General features: G+C 44.0%; 1 protein-coding gene across 1 annotated transcript in view; it reads right to left on the reverse strand.

Annotated features, from left to right (window-relative positions):
• Rab3b (RAB3B, member RAS oncogene family) overlaps nt 1–17,862 on the reverse strand; it is a 65,496-nt gene extending 47,634 nt beyond the window's left edge. Inside the window, exons 1-2 of the mRNA XM_034503626.2 lie at nt 17,716–17,862; nt 4,394–4,621 (exon numbers count right to left, since the gene is read on the reverse strand). Coding sequence (XP_034359517.1) covers nt 4,394–4,621 — 228 coding nt within the window. The 5' untranslated portion in view covers nt 17,716–17,862. The remainder of the gene's footprint in view (nt 1–4,393; nt 4,622–17,715) is intronic.
• Between the last annotated feature and the right edge of the window lie 218 nt (nt 17,863–18,080).

The following is an 18,080-nucleotide window of genomic DNA, read 5'->3' on the forward strand; positions in this document are numbered from 1 at the left end:
GCACAAGCAGACTACCACACTTGCTGGCCTAGTGACTTTTTAATTGCTGTGACAAAACACCATGACTACCACAACTTATTTTAAAAAGTGTTCAACTTGGGGGTTACAGTTCCAGAGAGGTAGGGACCATTGCCATCATAGAGGGTACCATGGCAACAGGCAGGCAGACATGGTGCCTGAGCAGTAGCTGAGAGCTCGTATCTTCATCTACAAGCACAAGGTAGAGAAAGATAACTGGGAATGTGATGAGCTTCTGAAACCTCAAAGCACACCCTCATTGACAAAGCTTCTCCAACAAAGCCACACCTCTTAATCCTTCACAATCAGTTCTACAACTGGGGACCAAGTATTTAAATATATATGAGCCTATGGGGATCATTCAAGCCACCACGACTTGCTTTGAAGCCTTATTATTGTCACTACTATTAAAACTTTATTATAAATAACTTGCAAAAAAAAGTCACACACAGTAAGATTGTCCAGACCCAAAGTCTATACATCCCAATGACTTTGATACAATTAGAATAGCCATTCTGAAGCTGTTGGATGTTATGCTTTTACTATCATTTATATTTTTATACCCTTATCAAACACCCACAAACAGACACACACACACACACACACACACACACACACACACACACTCCCTGAAAATCTAAGACAGAGTGAAAACTAGAAAAACAATTAGTTTTATGTCTTTTTTTATGACTCCTATGTTCTTTAGGTTTGGACCCTTAAGAAATATTCAATCTACTGGGTGACTTTAATTGTCCCTTTCTTTTACAGCTTGGCCAGTATCTATTATTTTAAAAATGGTTTCACAATGTATAACTAAAAGTGTATTTAATGTACACAGTTTAATGATGCAGTTTATATCCAAACCTCAGTTCCTATATCTCATTTCCATCTTTCCTTCATCTGAAGCCAGGAGTTTTTCTAAGATGCAACCGTCTTTGTCAAAACCCTTCCATGTTTCCCCCAATGCTTATCACCATGCTCTCCAAACATATCCATCTTAGGAAGAAGAGTTTCGTTACCGAATACACATAGATTATATATACATACTCTCATGCACAAAATGTTAAGATATATAAAAATAAAATAGGAGCTAGGGAGATGACTCAGTCCCTAAAGTATTTGCAAGCCTGAGGTCCTGAAGTCAGATTCCCAGCACTATGTAAAAGCCATGTGTGATTGTATACCCAGAGATCCTAGCTTTGTGAAAGCAGACACAGGATCCCTGGTGCTAGCTGGCCAGCTAATCTTGTCAAATTGGTGAGCTCCCGGTTTAATGAGAGATCCTGTTTCAAGCAGGCTGGGATTATAGATCAATGGGTAAAAATGCTTACCCTCTATCGATTAGAGCCTGATGACCTGGGTTTGATCCCCCGTATGCAGATGGAGAAACTTGGGGCTGGAGAAGGCTCAGATACCACCTTTCAATAAGACCCAAGTTGGGTTCCCAGCACCCACCTAGGATATCTCGAAACTGTCTCTAACTCCAGTCCCAAGGGATCTGACTCCCTCTTTTGGCCTCCTTAGGAATTGCATCACAGGAACAAACCTACACAGACATACATATACACATAAATAAAAATAATTTTTGAAAATTGATCTGTTTTCTACATGTATGAACACACACACACACATTGGCAGGCATTCACCACATCCACAGAAATACAGACACAGTAAAAATGAAACAATATTTAAATTTTAATATAAATGGTATAAAAAAATAAGCAAAGCAATGAGGTTGATTAAGTTGCATCTTATCTGTCCTCACTGGCTTTACCTGGAAACATGGCTGACAATGAACTTGTGCCAAGAAGTTGGAGACAGATCAGTCAGCCACTTTCTTATAATCACTGGGGGTCACTATATTTAGCACAGTCCAATAGGTTTCTTTAAAGGACTCTTTAAAAGGCACACACCATTGCGGGGTTTCATTGAGTTAAATCTAAATAGCATAATTAACAAATCTACTTATGCCAGGCACAGCAATGCTGCAAACGCTCTCAATGCAGGAATGTGTGAGGGAGCCACTTCTGCCAAGCCCTTGCAGGGGCAGAAGGCCTCCTGCCTCAAGATTTTTCAGCTGGAGGCTACATGACCATCTGTGTAGGAATCACAGAAGGAAATCCATGCCAATCTACATGGTAATTACTAGTTAAAACAAATTTATTTTATATTAATAGATTTTAAAAACAAGCTCTAGTATTTTCTTCAGTTCCCCCAAGGAGTCATCAAACATGTACCATGTGGCCAATGGCAGGAGCTGTTGGGGTCTCTCACCGTCTTGATCCAGTTTCAAAGTGTTGTCTATCACACCCTACATACACGTGCTCTCATGCATTCCTGGGCTGGGGTTGACATCAGATAAAACAAGTGAAAGCACCTGGCACACAGTAAGTGCTCTCATTCATCCCAACTCTCACCACAAGGTAGTTCGACTACATCAGCACTTCTTCAATTCTAGCCTGTCTTAAAACCACCTGCTAGCACAGACTTTTGGGTCCTGCCTCCAGCATTTTGGATTCCTTATGCTTGTGGTGAGGCCCAAGAGTGAACTTCTAACAAATCCCCAAATGTTGCTAGTGTAGTTGCACCACAATTGGAGAACCAATAAATTGGAGAATCTTTATAGCTTCTTCTATTTCTAATCATTTATGATTAGAAATATTTATGGAGAGTCCATGGACACTCATCTCTTTAGGAATTAATATTTAACATTCTAAATTGAAATATCTAAGATTTCAGGTACACAATGTAGAAAAAACTGCATAATTAAGAATTTGAAGATCTGAGTTCAAAGATCACTTTGAGGCTGTGTGGTTGACCTAAGACAAGTTAATTCTGAGTTTTTTATTTCTTTGTAAAACTGGGCTGCTATATTAAAATACTATGTACCTATTGGTATCAAAACTCTTTAATCCCAACAATCAAGAGGCAGAAAGAAGTGGATCTCCATAGTGAGTTCAAGGCCAGCCAAGGCTACAAAACGAGATCCTGTCTCAAAAAACTACTATGTTCCTCATAACATTCATGTATATTAATATATGAGAAATAATTTTTAAAAATAGATATAGACTCTTCCCATAAGATATGTTTTTGTTTGGGGGATTTTTTTTGTTTTGTTTTGTTTTGTTTTGTTTTTTGTTTTTTTGTTTTTTTGTTTTTTTGTTTTTTTGTTTTTCGAGACAGGGTTTCTCTGTATAGCTTTGGCTGTCCTGGAACTCACTCTGTAGACCAGGCTGGCCTCGAACTCAGAAATCCACCTGCCTCTGCCTCCCAAGTGCTGGGATTAAAGGCGTGCGCCACCACTGCCTAGCCAATATATTGTTATACATTTAATAAGTATAATAGACAATAACACATTACATGTTTTGAATACTTTCACAAATTTTCAAGATTTCCAAGAGCAGTGCTAAGTTACTGCTAAGTACTCTGACAAGCTTCTGAAATAAGTATGTATTTTCTCAGTGCCATTAGTAGATAGCAATAATAAAGTCTTCAACTTCCAAGACTGCTAGTCCTCCATGTTCCTTTCCTCCCAGGATTTGGGCCTCTGTGTAGTTTCTTCCCACACTCTATCGGTGACCAAGAGAATACTCTAAGGCTATAGAACAGACATTGCCATTTCTTCTTTGGTTTCTTAGATCTCACACTGGGGAAAAACAGCTGTCATGCAATGAAGATGCTGAAGCAGCAACAGCTCTATGAAGATGCTAAGAGAGCCAGATGGGAAGGAGGGAAGGCCTGCCAACAGCCAGCACCACACATGTGAGAGAGCCACCTTGGAAGTGGATCCTCTAGCACTAGTCCATCCTTCAGCTGCCTGTAACTGAAGCCAATATTTGGCGCCACTTCATGAAAAGCCCCAAGCAGCCCCTACAGTTAGACCCACTGCAACTGTGAACTGATCAAATATTACTCTGGGTTTATACCATGGAGTAATCTGTTACACAACAATAGATAATACATAACTAATATCTATGGTACATCTACTGTGTCCCAGAAATGACACTAAGTAATTAAATGAGATTGTAATCCCCTCTGAGGGAAAGGGTGGTCCAGAGGGTTAAATAACTTAGTCATGTTTCCATGGCTTATAAAAAGTAGAATTAGGGTCTGTAACCCTCATGTCTGGTTTCTTGGTTACTCCTCTATAAAAGCCAAAATAAAGTCTTTTGGATCGTAAAGCAGTAGCAAGTGAACCCCCAGCCCCTAAGGAGAATAAACATGTAAAATAAATGTGGGGCAGTAAAGGCCCAGACCTGAAACGGCAGTGCTATCAGATGCTGTACGACCCAGAGGTCACAAACCAGCCCTACCTCCTAGACCTTGTATCAATAGCTAGTTCTATCTCATTCTGCCCATGGTGCCCAGCACTCACCCATATCTGCAGCTTCACACGCTTTTCATGACGGTAGACTGTCTTCACTTTGAAGTCGATACCCACAGTGCTGACAAAGGCAGGGGTGAAGGTGTCATCAGCATAGCGGAAAAGGAAGGAGGTCTTCCCGACGCTACTGTTGCCGATGATGAGCAGTTTGAACATGTAGTCAAAGTTCTGGTCGGAGGCATCTTTGATTCCAGTCTTACCATCAGTCACTGAAGCCATCTGTAAGAGAGGCCTGTGGTCACTCTGCTGCGACTTAGTGACCTTCTAATGGTCACCTGTCATCGTAGAAGAAATATTACATACGCAGAGGTTCCCCACCACTGTTCCTGCCCCAAATGTTGTCTCAGGATTGAGGTGGAACCCAGCTCCACCCATTCATTCTTTCAACAAATATTTACTGAGCACTTTGCTCTGGGGTGAGCCCTGTGCTGAGCACCAGGGTGGGAGGGGCCTGTTCAAATATGAATCAGACATGGTGACAGATCTCTAGGTTGCCACAGAAAACAGTGCAAGAATGGGAAGGCATGATTAGCAGAACAGCAGGTAGATGACAAATTGAGGAAGCCCTAGTGTAGTCTGGAGACCTGGCGATCACAGAGAGTCTTCTATGGGAGGTCAGGCTCAGTATTGAACTATCATTCTCTGTTTGTAAAACATTTTTGATACCTCACAGCTCTACAGTCAAAACCTGAACAGTTTTTGTTGTTGTTGTTCTTGTTGTTCGAGACAGGGTTTCTCTGTGTATCCCTGGCTGTCCTGGAACTCACTCTGTAGACCAGGCTGGCCTCGAACTCAGAAATCCACCTGCCTCTGCACTCCCAAGTGCGCCACCACTGCCCAGCTACCTGAACAGTTTTTAACCATCCCATCTTCACGAAGAACCAACTGACTAAACATACAACTCTTTCTTAAAAACATTGTTTTATTCATTTACATTCCAAATATTCCCCCCTTTCTGGTTCCTCCCTCCAAAAGTTCTTCAACCCATACCCCTTCCCTTTGCCTCTGAGAGAATGCTTCCTACCCCACCACCCACCTAACTGTGGCTCATAAAACTGAAAAGCTTCTGTAAGGCAAAGGACACTGTCAATAGGACAAAACAACAACTATAGATTGGGGAAAGATCTTCACTAACCCTACATCCTATAGAGGGTTAATATCCAAAATATATAAAGAACTCAAGAAGTTAACCTCCAAAAAGCCAAATAACCCAATCAAAAATGGGGAACAGAGCTAAACAGAGAATTCCCAATAGAGGAATCTTGAATGGATGAGAAGCATTTAAAGAAATGCTCAATATACTTAGTCATCAGAGAAATGCAAGTCAAAATGACCCTGAGATTCTACCTTATACCAATCAGAATGGCTAAGATCAAAAACTCAAGTGACAGCAGATGCTGGTGAGGATGTGGAGAAAGAGGAAGACTCCTCCATTGTTGGTGGGATTGCAGGCTGGTACAACCACTCTGGAAATCAGTCTGGTGGTTCCTCAGAAACTTGGAATAGTTCTACCTGAAGACTCAGCTATACCACTCCTGGGCATATACCCCCAAAATGCTTTACCATACTACAAGGACATATGCTACACTATGTTCATAGCAGCCTTATTTATAATAGCCAGAAGCTGGAAACAACCCGATGTCCCTCAACTGAAGAATGTATACAGAAAATGTGGTTCATTTATATAATGGCATACTATTCAGCTATTAAAAAATGAGAACATTATAAATTTTGCAGACAAATGGATGGAACTAGAAAATATCCTGAGTGAGGTAACCCAGACCCAAAAGGACATACATGGTATGTATTCACTGATAAGTACAGAGTACCCATGATACAACTCACAGACTAAGAAGTTTAACAAGTAGGAAGGCCCAAGTAAGGATGTTTCAATCCCACTTAGAAGGAGGAACAAAATAATCATGGGATGCAGAAGGAGGGAGGGACTAGGGTGAGAAAGGGAAGCAGGGGGAGCAAAGGGAAACAGGATCAGGTATGGGGGTGGGACAGGAAAAAAGCCCAGAGGGTCAGGAGAATGAATGGAAATACCAGATGAGGGTGGTGGGGGGCCAGGGGTGGGGGGAACCTCTTGAAAGTCCTAAAGACCTGGGATGTGAGAGTCTCCCAGGACTCAATGGGGATGACCTTAGCCAAAATGCCCAACGATGGGGAGACAGAACCTAAGGAGACCACCTCCAGTAGATAGACATGGTTCCTGGTGAAGAAATGGGGTCACCAATACTCAACTTTTTAAGCTTTCCCCTCAGTCATTTCCCCATCTACCTGTGCTATCTTTATATCAAAATGTGCCAGTGGTTTTACTGTCTGTCACAAATCCAAATAAGTCTGTCACAAGATGTTTTCCTTTTGTCCCTTCTGCCCGAAGCCCTCTTTTCCCTCTAATGAGCGCCCACTCACCCTCCTGGTGTCACTGCCCCTGAGCACGGCAGAGCCAGGGTCTCCTTATCTTATGCTCTCACAGTCCTCTGCTGGCACCTGCATCCTTAAAAACTTCTTTACTGTTCCCCTCCTTCAGAGTGAGTATCAGGAACCTAATGTATTCTGTTCCTGTGTCCCTGGCTTTAAGCTGAAATCCTAGCCTATCACAAAACTCTGAACATATGTGAAGGATTTTTTAAAAGTCACCTTATCCCTCTGGCACTCAATCTCTTTATCTGAGAAACGGGAAGAACAGTTTCTTGTATTTTCTTAAAAGACTTGAGAGAGATTAAAACAAACAAACAAACAAATAAGCAAACAAGATTGGCATGCTATTTGTCTGCTGTATGTTGCTGTGATACAATGCTGAAAAAAACCAACTTGAAGAGTAAATGGTTTATTTTGGCTTACACATCCTAATTCACAGTCCATTAGGGGAAGCTGAAGCAGAAGCTCAGGGAAGGAAGCAGAAGCCATGGAGGAATGCTTCTTACTGGCTTGCTCCTTATGGCTTGCTCAGCCTGCTTTCTTACAAACCCAAGACCACCTGTCCAGGAAAGACACCACTCACAGTAAGCTAGGCCATCCTACATCAATCATTAATTTAAAATTTAAAGGCTTGCCTACAGGTCAATCTGATGGAGGCAGCTCCACAACTGAGAGTTTCTCTTCCCCAAATATGTCAATGTGACAAAAGCCATCCAGGATAGACATCTTTAAAAACTGGTAAACCTCACAGAGGTGTGAACATTCCTGATAATTCTGTCCTTTGGAATCTTGATTCTTTATCTGTTCATTCCCTCAATCATCTGTTCAGAAAATATGTACTACATATCAAGTCTAACACCACTCTCTCCTTCCCTAGAAGGTCTGAATCTCAACCACATAATCCAGATCTAACCCTACAGTCTAATAATACTTGGTCTTATGATTTCATTCATCTTTTTAAAAAGTTAATGTTCTCTCTCTCTCTCTCTCTCTCTCTCTCTCTCTCTCTCTTTCTCTCTCTTGTGTGTGTGTGTGTGTGTGTGTGTGTATGTTACTGTACACATGTGAAAATCTGAGGACAGCTTGAAGTAGTTGGTTCTCTCCTTCCACCATATGGGTTTCAGGGATTATTTTAGTCACTGTTTTGTTGCTGTGAAGAGACACCATTATAAGAGAAAGCATTTACTTGGGGGCCTGCTTACAGTTTCAGAAGCTTATAGACCAGGTCCAGAGAGAGACTCTGGACCTGGCATAGGCAAAGTCTACCTTCAGTGACATACTTCCTCCAAAAGGGCCATACCTCCTAATCCTTCTAATCCTTTCAAATAGTGCCATTCCCTGGTGACTAAGCATTCAAATATATGAGCCTATAGGGGCCATTCTTATTCAAATCCTCATAGGAATTGAACTCATGTCAGAATCTGTGGTAAGGTCCTTTACCCTCTGAGCCATCTCACCAGCCCTAGTCTTTTTTGGTTTTTGAGATATTTTCTGGCCCAGAACTTGAGGCAATCTTCTTGCCTTACTTAGCTTTCCAAGCACGAGGATTAAAAGTGTGAGTAAAACCCAGATTTTTGAGTTGAGTCTTTAGTTGCTTCTTCTACATCTTGGAAGCCACACGTGCCCTGCTTAGAATCCTTAAGTCTCTCTTCTTCTTGGACATGAAAAATGGGTGAGAGTGGTCAAAGAAGAATGGAGTCACCCTATGTGAACCAATGTTCAGGTTCTCACTCTTTTTGGGAATTCCTGGGTGGGGCGTGTTTTGTTTCTCAATGAAAAACAGGAGGGTCAGTGGTTCGGTGGGAAACAGCGCTGGATGGCATCTGATGACTTGGGTTTCATCCCTGGAACCCCACGTGATGGAGGAGAGAACTGACTCCCCTGAAAGATGACCTCTGACCTTCACACATGTGCTCTGGCCCACAGCTAAGAGCACAAACACACACAACATTTTAAATAAATGAATGTAAAAAGAAAGGAGTGAGCCTAGTGGATTTGGCTCCATGAACCTCCTGGGTGAACTATGAGGACGAGAAGCTGGTGAATGTGAAAAGATAAAGTTCTCTTAAAGATCAGATGCATATGTAAGGCTGTGAACAACCCTTTAATAAAACTTCTTCCATAATATCACTGCTGGCCTCCTGTGGGCTCTGTGCTCCTAGCTCTTAGCTCCCAGCTCTCAAGTCTTTATCCAAGATTCATCTTTAAATCAATCTGCCCCCAGAAAACGGCTCCCTAGGAGAGTGTAAAACATGCCCTGAATAGCATTTACATGGAAGAAGACAGTGAGGTTGGAAGAGACAGATGGGCACCACTGGATACTTAAAGTGTCTCATAAACCTTCACTTTTAGTTTACACATCCTACTTCAAGAACTGGTGATTTGCCAGGCAGTGGTGGCGCACGCCTTTAATCCCAGCACTTGGGAGGCAGAGGCAGGCAGATTTCTGAGTTGGAGGCCAGCCTGGTCTACAGAGTGACCCTGTCTCAAAAACCAAAAAAAAAAAAAGATCCAAACCAGAGCAATGACTCAGGGGTTAAGAGCGTTTGTGTAAATATGAGACATTGAGACATGAGTTTGGATCCCAGCACCTATGTAACAAGCTGGGCATGGTCTCATGCATGCCTACAACCCTGACACTACAGTAATGACATGAAAGCAAGCTCCAGGCTCAGTGAAATATACTAGCTCAAAGCAATTAAGGTTAGGAGTGGTGGAGAAGGACGTTTGACGCTCTTCTCTGGCCTTTGTGCACTTACCCGTGCTCATCACACACATATACATAAATAAAAATAAAGCTGTTTTTAAAGTACTCAGTTTTTAAGGTACATTCAAAAAGTACTGATACTTTATAATTCTTCATAAATACTATTTCAATGACATTTATAGCTCTATCCCAATCTGTGTTATCTGACCAATCTTTTAATATTATTGTTCTTGTTAAGGAATATTTTGAATTTTAAGTGTTTTTGGTTTGTTGTTTTGTTTGGGTTTTGTTGTTGTTGTTGTTGTTGCTGCTGCTGCTGCTGCTGTTGTTATGGTTTTTGAGCATTTTTTTGAGACAGGATCCCTGTCCTTGTTTTTTAAGATAGAGAGCTCTGGCTGGCCTGGCACTCACAGAGAGCCAGTTGCCTCACTTCCAAGTGCTGGGATGACAGGCATATTGCCACCACATTGACTAACTTTGTTTTAAAAGCGGTTATTCTAGTCTTTTAAAAACTAAGTTACATTTATTTATTTCTCGTGTGTGTGTTTGGGTACATAGACTGAGGTGTGCATGAGGAGGTCTGAGGGCACTGTTCAGGCATCAGTCCTCTCCTTCTGCTATATGGACTCCAGGTCATTAGGCTTTACCTGCTGAGTCATCTCACCAGCTCTCTTGTCTATTGTGCAACCGTGCAGTGGACATTTTCCACATAAACCTTTATTCATTTTATTCATTTTCCTAATTAGTTCCTGGTGATGGAGTCTGAGAAATAAAATTTCTGATCAGAGAGCAACTTTACTAAAGCATAGATTTGATTCTTAACTCAATTTCAGCCCCTTTATCATATTTTATTTTTTAGGTGAATCTGAAAAAGAAAGTTAGGTGGATGGGAATCATTATCCTATTTAAATTAAGGGATTTGGAAAGCCTCAACGCTGACAGCAAAGACAAGATGTGGTAACTCCATCTTAAACCTCCCTCGGGGAGGTTTAAACCTGCTGCTCTAGCCATCGGCTGAATTCCTGAACAAGTCATATAAATTCTGTAAGCCAGAGTATTTACCCTAAAATAGGGAAATATCACCTACTTCATAGAGCCATGGCACAAATAGAATCAGCAGACTATATATCAACAATCTGGTGCTGATTTTTGGTTTGTGGAAGCTATGCAGTATTTTTAATATTTTATTGACCCCTTTAATTTACAATCCCATCCTCCTCCCCCCCCCCCCCCCCCCAGTTTTGCAAGACAGCATTTCTCTGTGTAGCCCTAGCTGTCCTGGAACTCACTATGTAGATCAGGCTGGCTTCTAACTCACAGAGATCTGCCTGCCTCTGTCCTCCAGAGTGCTGAGATTAAAGGCATGCACCACCATGCCTGGGTTTCAATTCACTTCTGCCGTCAGCTTTTTTCGACTGTCTTCCCAGTCACTTGTGCTCTAGTATTTGGCCTGCTCTACAATAAACTGGCTGCCTCCCCCTCTGAATTCAGGGCAGCTCTAGCCATCTCTCACTTGCCAAGTTTTATAGCAATTCCTTAGGGAATGTACTTCTTCCAATAAACATTTACCAGACTGCCAATGAAATTTTCTATTACTTCTTCCCATTATATATCCAGTTTAACGCTCTTGAAATATTTTTAAATTATTACTTTTGTGTAGGTGTGTGAATCTGCTTAAATTTATGTGCACTACGTGGGTGCAGGAGTTCTTGAAGACTAGAAGAAGGTATTGGGTTCCCTAGAACTGAAGTTACAGGTAGTTCTGAGCCACCCAGTGTGGGTACCAGAACCAAACCCAGGTCATCTGCAAGGGCCGTAGGTGGTTTTAAACTCTGAGCTATCTCTCCAGTCCATGCTTTTTGGGGGTGTGGATGGGGGTAGGATAGTGCTTTGGAACTTACTGTATAGCTGGTCTTGAACTCATGACACTTCTGCCTCGGCCTCTCAAAGACTCAAATTACAGATATGTCCCACGTGTCCAACAATTTTACATTCTTAAGTTGTTAGGATTAAAGGGTAATCCTTTGAAGCTGGGTATGTTGGTACAGGCCTGTAATATTAGCATTTAGAAGGTAGAGGCAGGAGGATCAGGAATTCAATGTTATCTTCAGCTTTATATCAAGTTTGAAGCCAACCTAGGCTACAAAGGACCTTGTCAATAAATACATAAATAAATGAATAAATAAATAAATAGTTTTTAAAGGTGGAGCTTGGGGCTTCTTTTTACTCTAACAGGTACTGGTCCCAGTTACACACACACACACACACACACACACACACACACACACAGATAGAACCCTCAGGAAGCATGCCTGCCTTTAGTTATGCTAAAGCTGAGGAGTGGGGAGTAATGGGAAGAACACAAGTTTCATTTCATTTTTTAAAGGTTTATTTTTGTATTTTGTGTGTATGGGTGTTTTGCTTGTATGTGTATCTCTGTACTACCTGTGTACAGTGTCTACAGAGAGGCCAGAAGAGGGTGTTGTATCCTCTGGGAATGGAATTACAGGTGGATGTGAGCTACCTGTGGGTGCTGGGAATCAAACCCAGGTCCCCTGAAGAAAGTGCTTAACCACTGAAGAATTTACATTTTAAATGCTGACCTCATTTAAATATCTGATCTGCCTGATCCCTCACTTGACAGATAAGAAACACAGAGGCTCCAAAAAAAACCCAGTGATTTGTCCCAGGTCACATGACAAGCCAGTTGGTGACCAGGAAGTCTGTTACCTCATGTTTCCCAGATTTGGCTGGGCCTAGGAAAAATAAAACAGTAACAAGTTTCAGGTAAGCCAGTGTTCCCAGGATGGAGTGCCAGTCAGGTCACCCGCCACACAGTGTTTGCCACACTGTACTGTCAAGTCTGCTTATCTGGACACAGTACAGCTATCCCAGTGGGCTGTGTGAGAACAGAGAGAGACAGAGAGCAGAGTGGAAATGTTCAGATGGAAGCCCCTGAGGGCATCTTCTCAGGAGGGGGCAGGAGGGGGCAGGAGCAACACAGACAGCTGGTACAGAAGCAGAAAGCATCTCAGCAGGCAGCCGCCCGAGGCGGATCTGAGCAGACAGGTCACTGCACAGTGCTGTGCACAGAACTGCATTTGTGCGATAAGCATCGATCAAACCACCCCTCTCTTTGTGACAGTCGCATAAAATGATAACGCTGAGTAGCTTGTCTCCGTGACAAGCAATACAGATGAAGGCCCAGGAATCATTGGGAAGCCATTCTTGGTCCCAGACTTGGGGGAGGAGGGGACTGTGGGGTCTCTTCAAAGGGCTGTTGTGAAAAACAAATAACCCTTTCAGTCCCGAGGGCAGCAAGAAATATGCACTTAAGGAAGAAGCTGATGTCAGTTAAAGGGGTGATTGTGGAAAGAGCCCTGAAGTTCGGCAGGAAGAGATCAACTCCGTGAATATAGTGGAGAGGGATGGATGTGCTCTTTTGATGGAGTGGGAAGACTGACCATGGATTTAAGTCTGAGAGGCTTGGGTTGAGCCCAGCTCTCTCAATAATTAATTATGCAACTATAGGCAAATCTTACCCTTAGCCTCAGTTTTCTCTCTACAAAATGATTGAATCGAATGGGTCCCTGGAACAGCTGTTATAACATTAAAGTCAGTATGGTTTTTGTTCTGTTTTTGTTTTTTGTTTGTTTGTTTTTTGAGACAGAGTTTCTCTGTGTAGCCTAGGCTGTCCTGGAACTCACTCTGTAGACCAGGCTGGCCTCAAACTCAGAAATCCACCTGCCTCTGCCTCCCAAGGGCTGGGATTAAAGGCGTGCGCCACCACCGCCTGGCTAAAGTCAGTATGTAAACGAATGCTTTATATGATCTGGGGAGGTGCTCTGTCCATAAAATGCTTGCCTTGTAAGCACACAGACCAGAGTTCAATACCTGAATCCAAGTAAAAATCCTGGACATGGCAACATGTACCTGTAATCTCAACATGGGGTGGGCAGAGATAGGAAGATTCTGCAGGGCCTGCTGGCCTGCCAGTCTGGCTTTAAAAACCTCTTAATTAAAAAAAAAAAAATATGTGTTTTGTGTGTATGTGTGTAAGTGCACTTGTGTTAATGTGCTCAGGTGGATGAGGTCAGAAGACAGCTTACTGGAGTTGGTTCTCTCCTTCCACCATGTAGGTCCCAGGGATTGAACTCAGGTCATCAAGCTTAGCAGCAGTCACCTTTACCCTCTGAGCCATCTTGTTACATAGACATAGACATATTTTTTCCAATTTTTTCATTTTTTTTCTATCAAGTCATCTTAAGTGATGGAAATAGTTTGGGGTTTAAAATCAAACAAACTAGATTCAGTTTCCTGTTCTACCATGTATTTATTACATAGATAAGGAAACTTACATGGCTAATATAGTTTTTCTCCTTTATAAAATAAGCTTTTTTGGGAAGATTGTAGGTAATGTGGGTGATGTACCTAACATAGCACATGGAACTTAGAAGATACTCGATGAATGTAACTCTCTGTCCTCCTCAGGAAACATTCATTAGTGGAGTAAGAAGGGAGGCAGAGGCCATGAAGAGGCTCAGAAAGGAACACCTGGAAGGAAGGGACTGACTCCTCCAACTTGTCTTCTGACCTCCATGTCTGTGCTGTGGTGCACTCACTGCCCACTACACATTTAATGGACACACACAAACACACACACACACACTCACATTTTTACAATGTAAAACACTTTTTTTTTTTTTTTTTTTTTTTTTTGGTTTTTTTGAGACAGGTTTCTCTGTGTAGCCCTGGCTGTCCTGATACTCACTCTGTAGACCAGGCTGGCCTTGAACTCAGAAATCCGCTTGCCTCTGCCTCCCAAGTGCTGGGATGTAAAACACTTTTAAAGGAAGTTAAATGTATGTGTGGATCTTGATCTATTGTATGCATCCTTCCCCCAAATCACACTTTTACAATTGACTCCTTCTTTAGACCATTCCTGGTGGCCAACCTAACTGTACCAAACCTGCCCAGCAGCCTCCCTGCCCTCCCAGGGCTCTCACAGCCACCATCACTCTCACAACAGCTACCATTTATTGAGCACCCGCTAAATGTCAAGCATTCTGCTAGTTGCTTCGGAGACATTCTACCTTCCACACAACCAAGACTCGATACTTGCTGGTTTCCTTTCTTCTGATTGGAAGCTGGGAGTCAAGGACACAGGCACACCTGCACAGCCACAGTGGCTTCTCTGGAACCGTGCTCTGCAGTTTACAAAACTCTTGTCAACTCACATCATTCTCCTTGATTCTTGCAACCACCGAGCAGCTTCCCATTCAGGCCACAGTCTCTGGCACCTACAGCTCGGCAGGTGCTCTGTGAACTCCGCAGAGATGGAGCAGGGACCTCGGGAGCTTGTTCTCAGTTACTCATGTTTCCTTTTGTATCACAATCCTTCGCCTTTTCCCATGCTGTGTCTTCTAACAGGAGCATGTTTTACTCCACTGATAGCTAAATCTTTCATGTCCAAGAGACTTCACTAACCCATCTGCCTTCCTCAAAACCCTCTGCTCCCGACACACTATGACTTCTGACTCCCACAGGTGGCCTTTACTGACTTTCATGGACTTCCTCTGGTTTTTTAAATTTTATTTTTATTTTGTGTGGTGTGTATGCATGTGTGTATGTGGGTGTGTGTGGTGTGTGGGTGTGTGTGGTTTGTATGCATGTATGTGGTGTGTATGGTGTATATGCATGTGTGTGTGGTATGTGTGTGGTGTGTATGCAAGTATGTGTTGTGTGTTGTGTATGCATGTGTATGGTATGTGTGTGCATGTGTGTATATACATGTGTGTATGTGTGGTGTGTATGCATGTGTGTGGGGTGTGTGGGGGTGTGTATGCATGTGTGTGGTGTGTGTGTGGTGTGTATGCATGTGTGTGGTATGTATGCATGTGTGTGGTGTGTATGCATGTGTGTGGTATGTATGCATGTGTGTGGTGTGTGTGTGGTGTGTATGCATGTGTGTGGTGTGTGTGTGGTGTGTATGCATGTGTGTGGTGTGTGTGTGGTATGTATGCATGTGTGTGGTGTGTGTGTGGTGTGTATGCATGTGTGTGGTGTGTATGCATGTGTGTGGTGTGTGTGTGTGGTGTGTATGCATGTGTGTGGTGTGTGTGTGGTATGTATGCATGTGTGTGGTATGTATGCATGTGTGTGGTGTGTGTGTGGTGTGTATGCATGTGTGTGGTGTGTGTGTGGTGTGTATGCATGTGTGTGGTGTGTGTGTGGTGTGTATGCATGTGTGTGGTGTGTGTGTGGTGTGTATGCATGTGTGTGGTGTGTGTGTGGTATGTATGCATGTGTGTGGTGTGTGTGTGGTGTGTATGCATGTGTGTGGTGTGTGTGTGGTATGTATGCATGTGTGTGGTGTGTGTGGTGTGTATGCATGTGTGTGGTGTGTGTGGTGTGTATGCATGTGTGTGGTATGTATGCATGTGTGTGGTGTGTGTGTGGTGTATGCACAGAGGCACTTTTATCCCATGTGCATCTGTGCCACTGCACACGCAGAGGCTAAGGGAGGGCACCGGGTATCTATCTTCCTCTTTTACTCTCTTATTTTTTTATTCTTTTAGATTTAGTTTTTGGGTTTTTTTGTTGTTGTAGTTGTTGTTTTTTGGTTTTTCGAGACAGGGTTTCTCTGTGTATCCCTGGCTTTCCTGAGATTTAGTTAATTTTTAATGTGCATGAATGTCTTGCCTACATTTTTGTATGTGCATATACCACTTTAGTGCCTGGTGCCTGTAAAGGTTAGAAGAGGGTGTCAGATTCCCCTGGAACTGCAGGTAGGATGGTTGCGAGCCACATGCTGTTTCTGAGAACTGAACCCTTGTCTTCTACAAGAGCAACAAGTGCTCCTAACTGACGAGCCATCTCTCCGGTCTCTATTTTTTGAGACTGTCACATTTCAAGCTCCAGGGATTCACCCTGTCTCTGTCCCCACAGCTAGAGTTACAGGCACAGGGATGATGCCAAGCTCTTCCATCTGAGGATTTGAATTTAGGTCTTTATACCTGCAAAGCAAATGCACTCCTCTTCTGTTCTAGGATGCAGAAGGGGTGTGCTCTATCTTCTTGCATGAGGGTACACACACACACACACACACACACACACACACACATTTCGTTTACAGTCTATGGCTTTTCATGTGGATTCTGGGAAGATGGGATGGAGAAACCCACTTCCACCCCACACCTCTTTTGGCTTCTAGAGGCTGTCACCCTGCCCTCTCAAAGTCTCTTCCACGATTGACTCCAAGATAGAATTGCATGTAGATGAATTTTTCTGTTCACTATTCCCTTCTTGCCCATGGCTCCAGTTGGCATTGTAGTCTGGTCCAGTGTCTGCTGTCCTCATGCTGTGAGGAGCCAAGACATGGCTAGTGCCAAGGCTGTACTCAACCTTTATAACGTTTCTCACCTCACACCCATCATCCCTGTAATCTCACTCTCCAAGTTCCCTCAAGGTTTCTCTGCCTCCAGCTGCAAGACCCTGCTCCATTCCAGCGCCATCTCCTCCATCCTGACCAGAACTTAGGTGTCCCTCGCCCATAAGCAGGGTCAAGACCCTCTCCCCTACCTAGTTCCCGCCCCTCCCTCTGCTGGCAGAGTAGATCCAGCTGGCTCCCCACATTTCCCTTCTTCCAAGCTCATCCCCTCCAAGCCCCACCCCTATGTCTCCATCCACAGAGACCCCCTCACCGGTACCAGCGGGGCTGGGTTCTGCACCCTTTCACTCCCAGCTAATCACACTCACATCCCGGAAGTCCTAATCCTCAACCCCACCAGACACCCGTTCCTACCCTGCGCCCCTTCCTTTCAGCCCCTGCTCTTCTGCTCGTCTCAAAGCCCCTCGAGATCACCGCAGCTCTCCACCTTCACGCCCCCCTTCGCCTGCCTCCCCTCCATCCTTTCAGCATCCCTCCGCTGCCCTAAGATGTACCCAGCCACCCCTCACTACCTGCCGTAGCTGCTCATCTGCCCCCAGCCCCAATGGTCGCTGCTTCCGGGCGGACCTGGGAATCCCAGGGTGCAGAGTGCGAGCCAACACTCCTGCTCTGCTGCGGTGCGGGTCCCTGGCGGCCTCCCGCAGCCCCTCTCTGAGTCCCCTAGGCTGCCTAGCACTCGGTCCCCTGCTCCCGGGCAGTGTGGAGCCGTGTCGGGGCCGCGCCCCTTACCTCGGATAAGAGCTGGCTCACGGACAGTGCAGCCGGACTGTTGCACCTGGCGGTAGTGGGCTAGAGGCAAGCGGGGCGGGTCTGGTTCCCACCTCGGCTACGGAGGGCTGAGGCTCTGGCTGAAGATGGGTTGGGTTCCCGCTGGGTCCTGGCCCCGCCTCTGGGCGGAATCCATGTAAGATCCGCCCCGCCCCTCAGTTCCTGGCAGGTGTAGGGAATCCGCAATTTCTTGGGAGCCCCAGACCCTATATATCTGGGTGACTATTATAATTTGCCCACACTCTATAGTCTGCACCTACAGGGTGCTCAGAGGGCTTTAATGATAATGTAGATGATGGTGGCGTCAAGTTTTGCTATTTCCAAAT

Source organism: Arvicanthis niloticus, chromosome 5, assembly GCF_011762505.2.
Source record: "Arvicanthis niloticus isolate mArvNil1 chromosome 5, mArvNil1.pat.X, whole genome shotgun sequence".
NCBI classification, from domain to species: Eukaryota; Metazoa; Chordata; class Mammalia; order Rodentia; family Muridae; genus Arvicanthis; species Arvicanthis niloticus.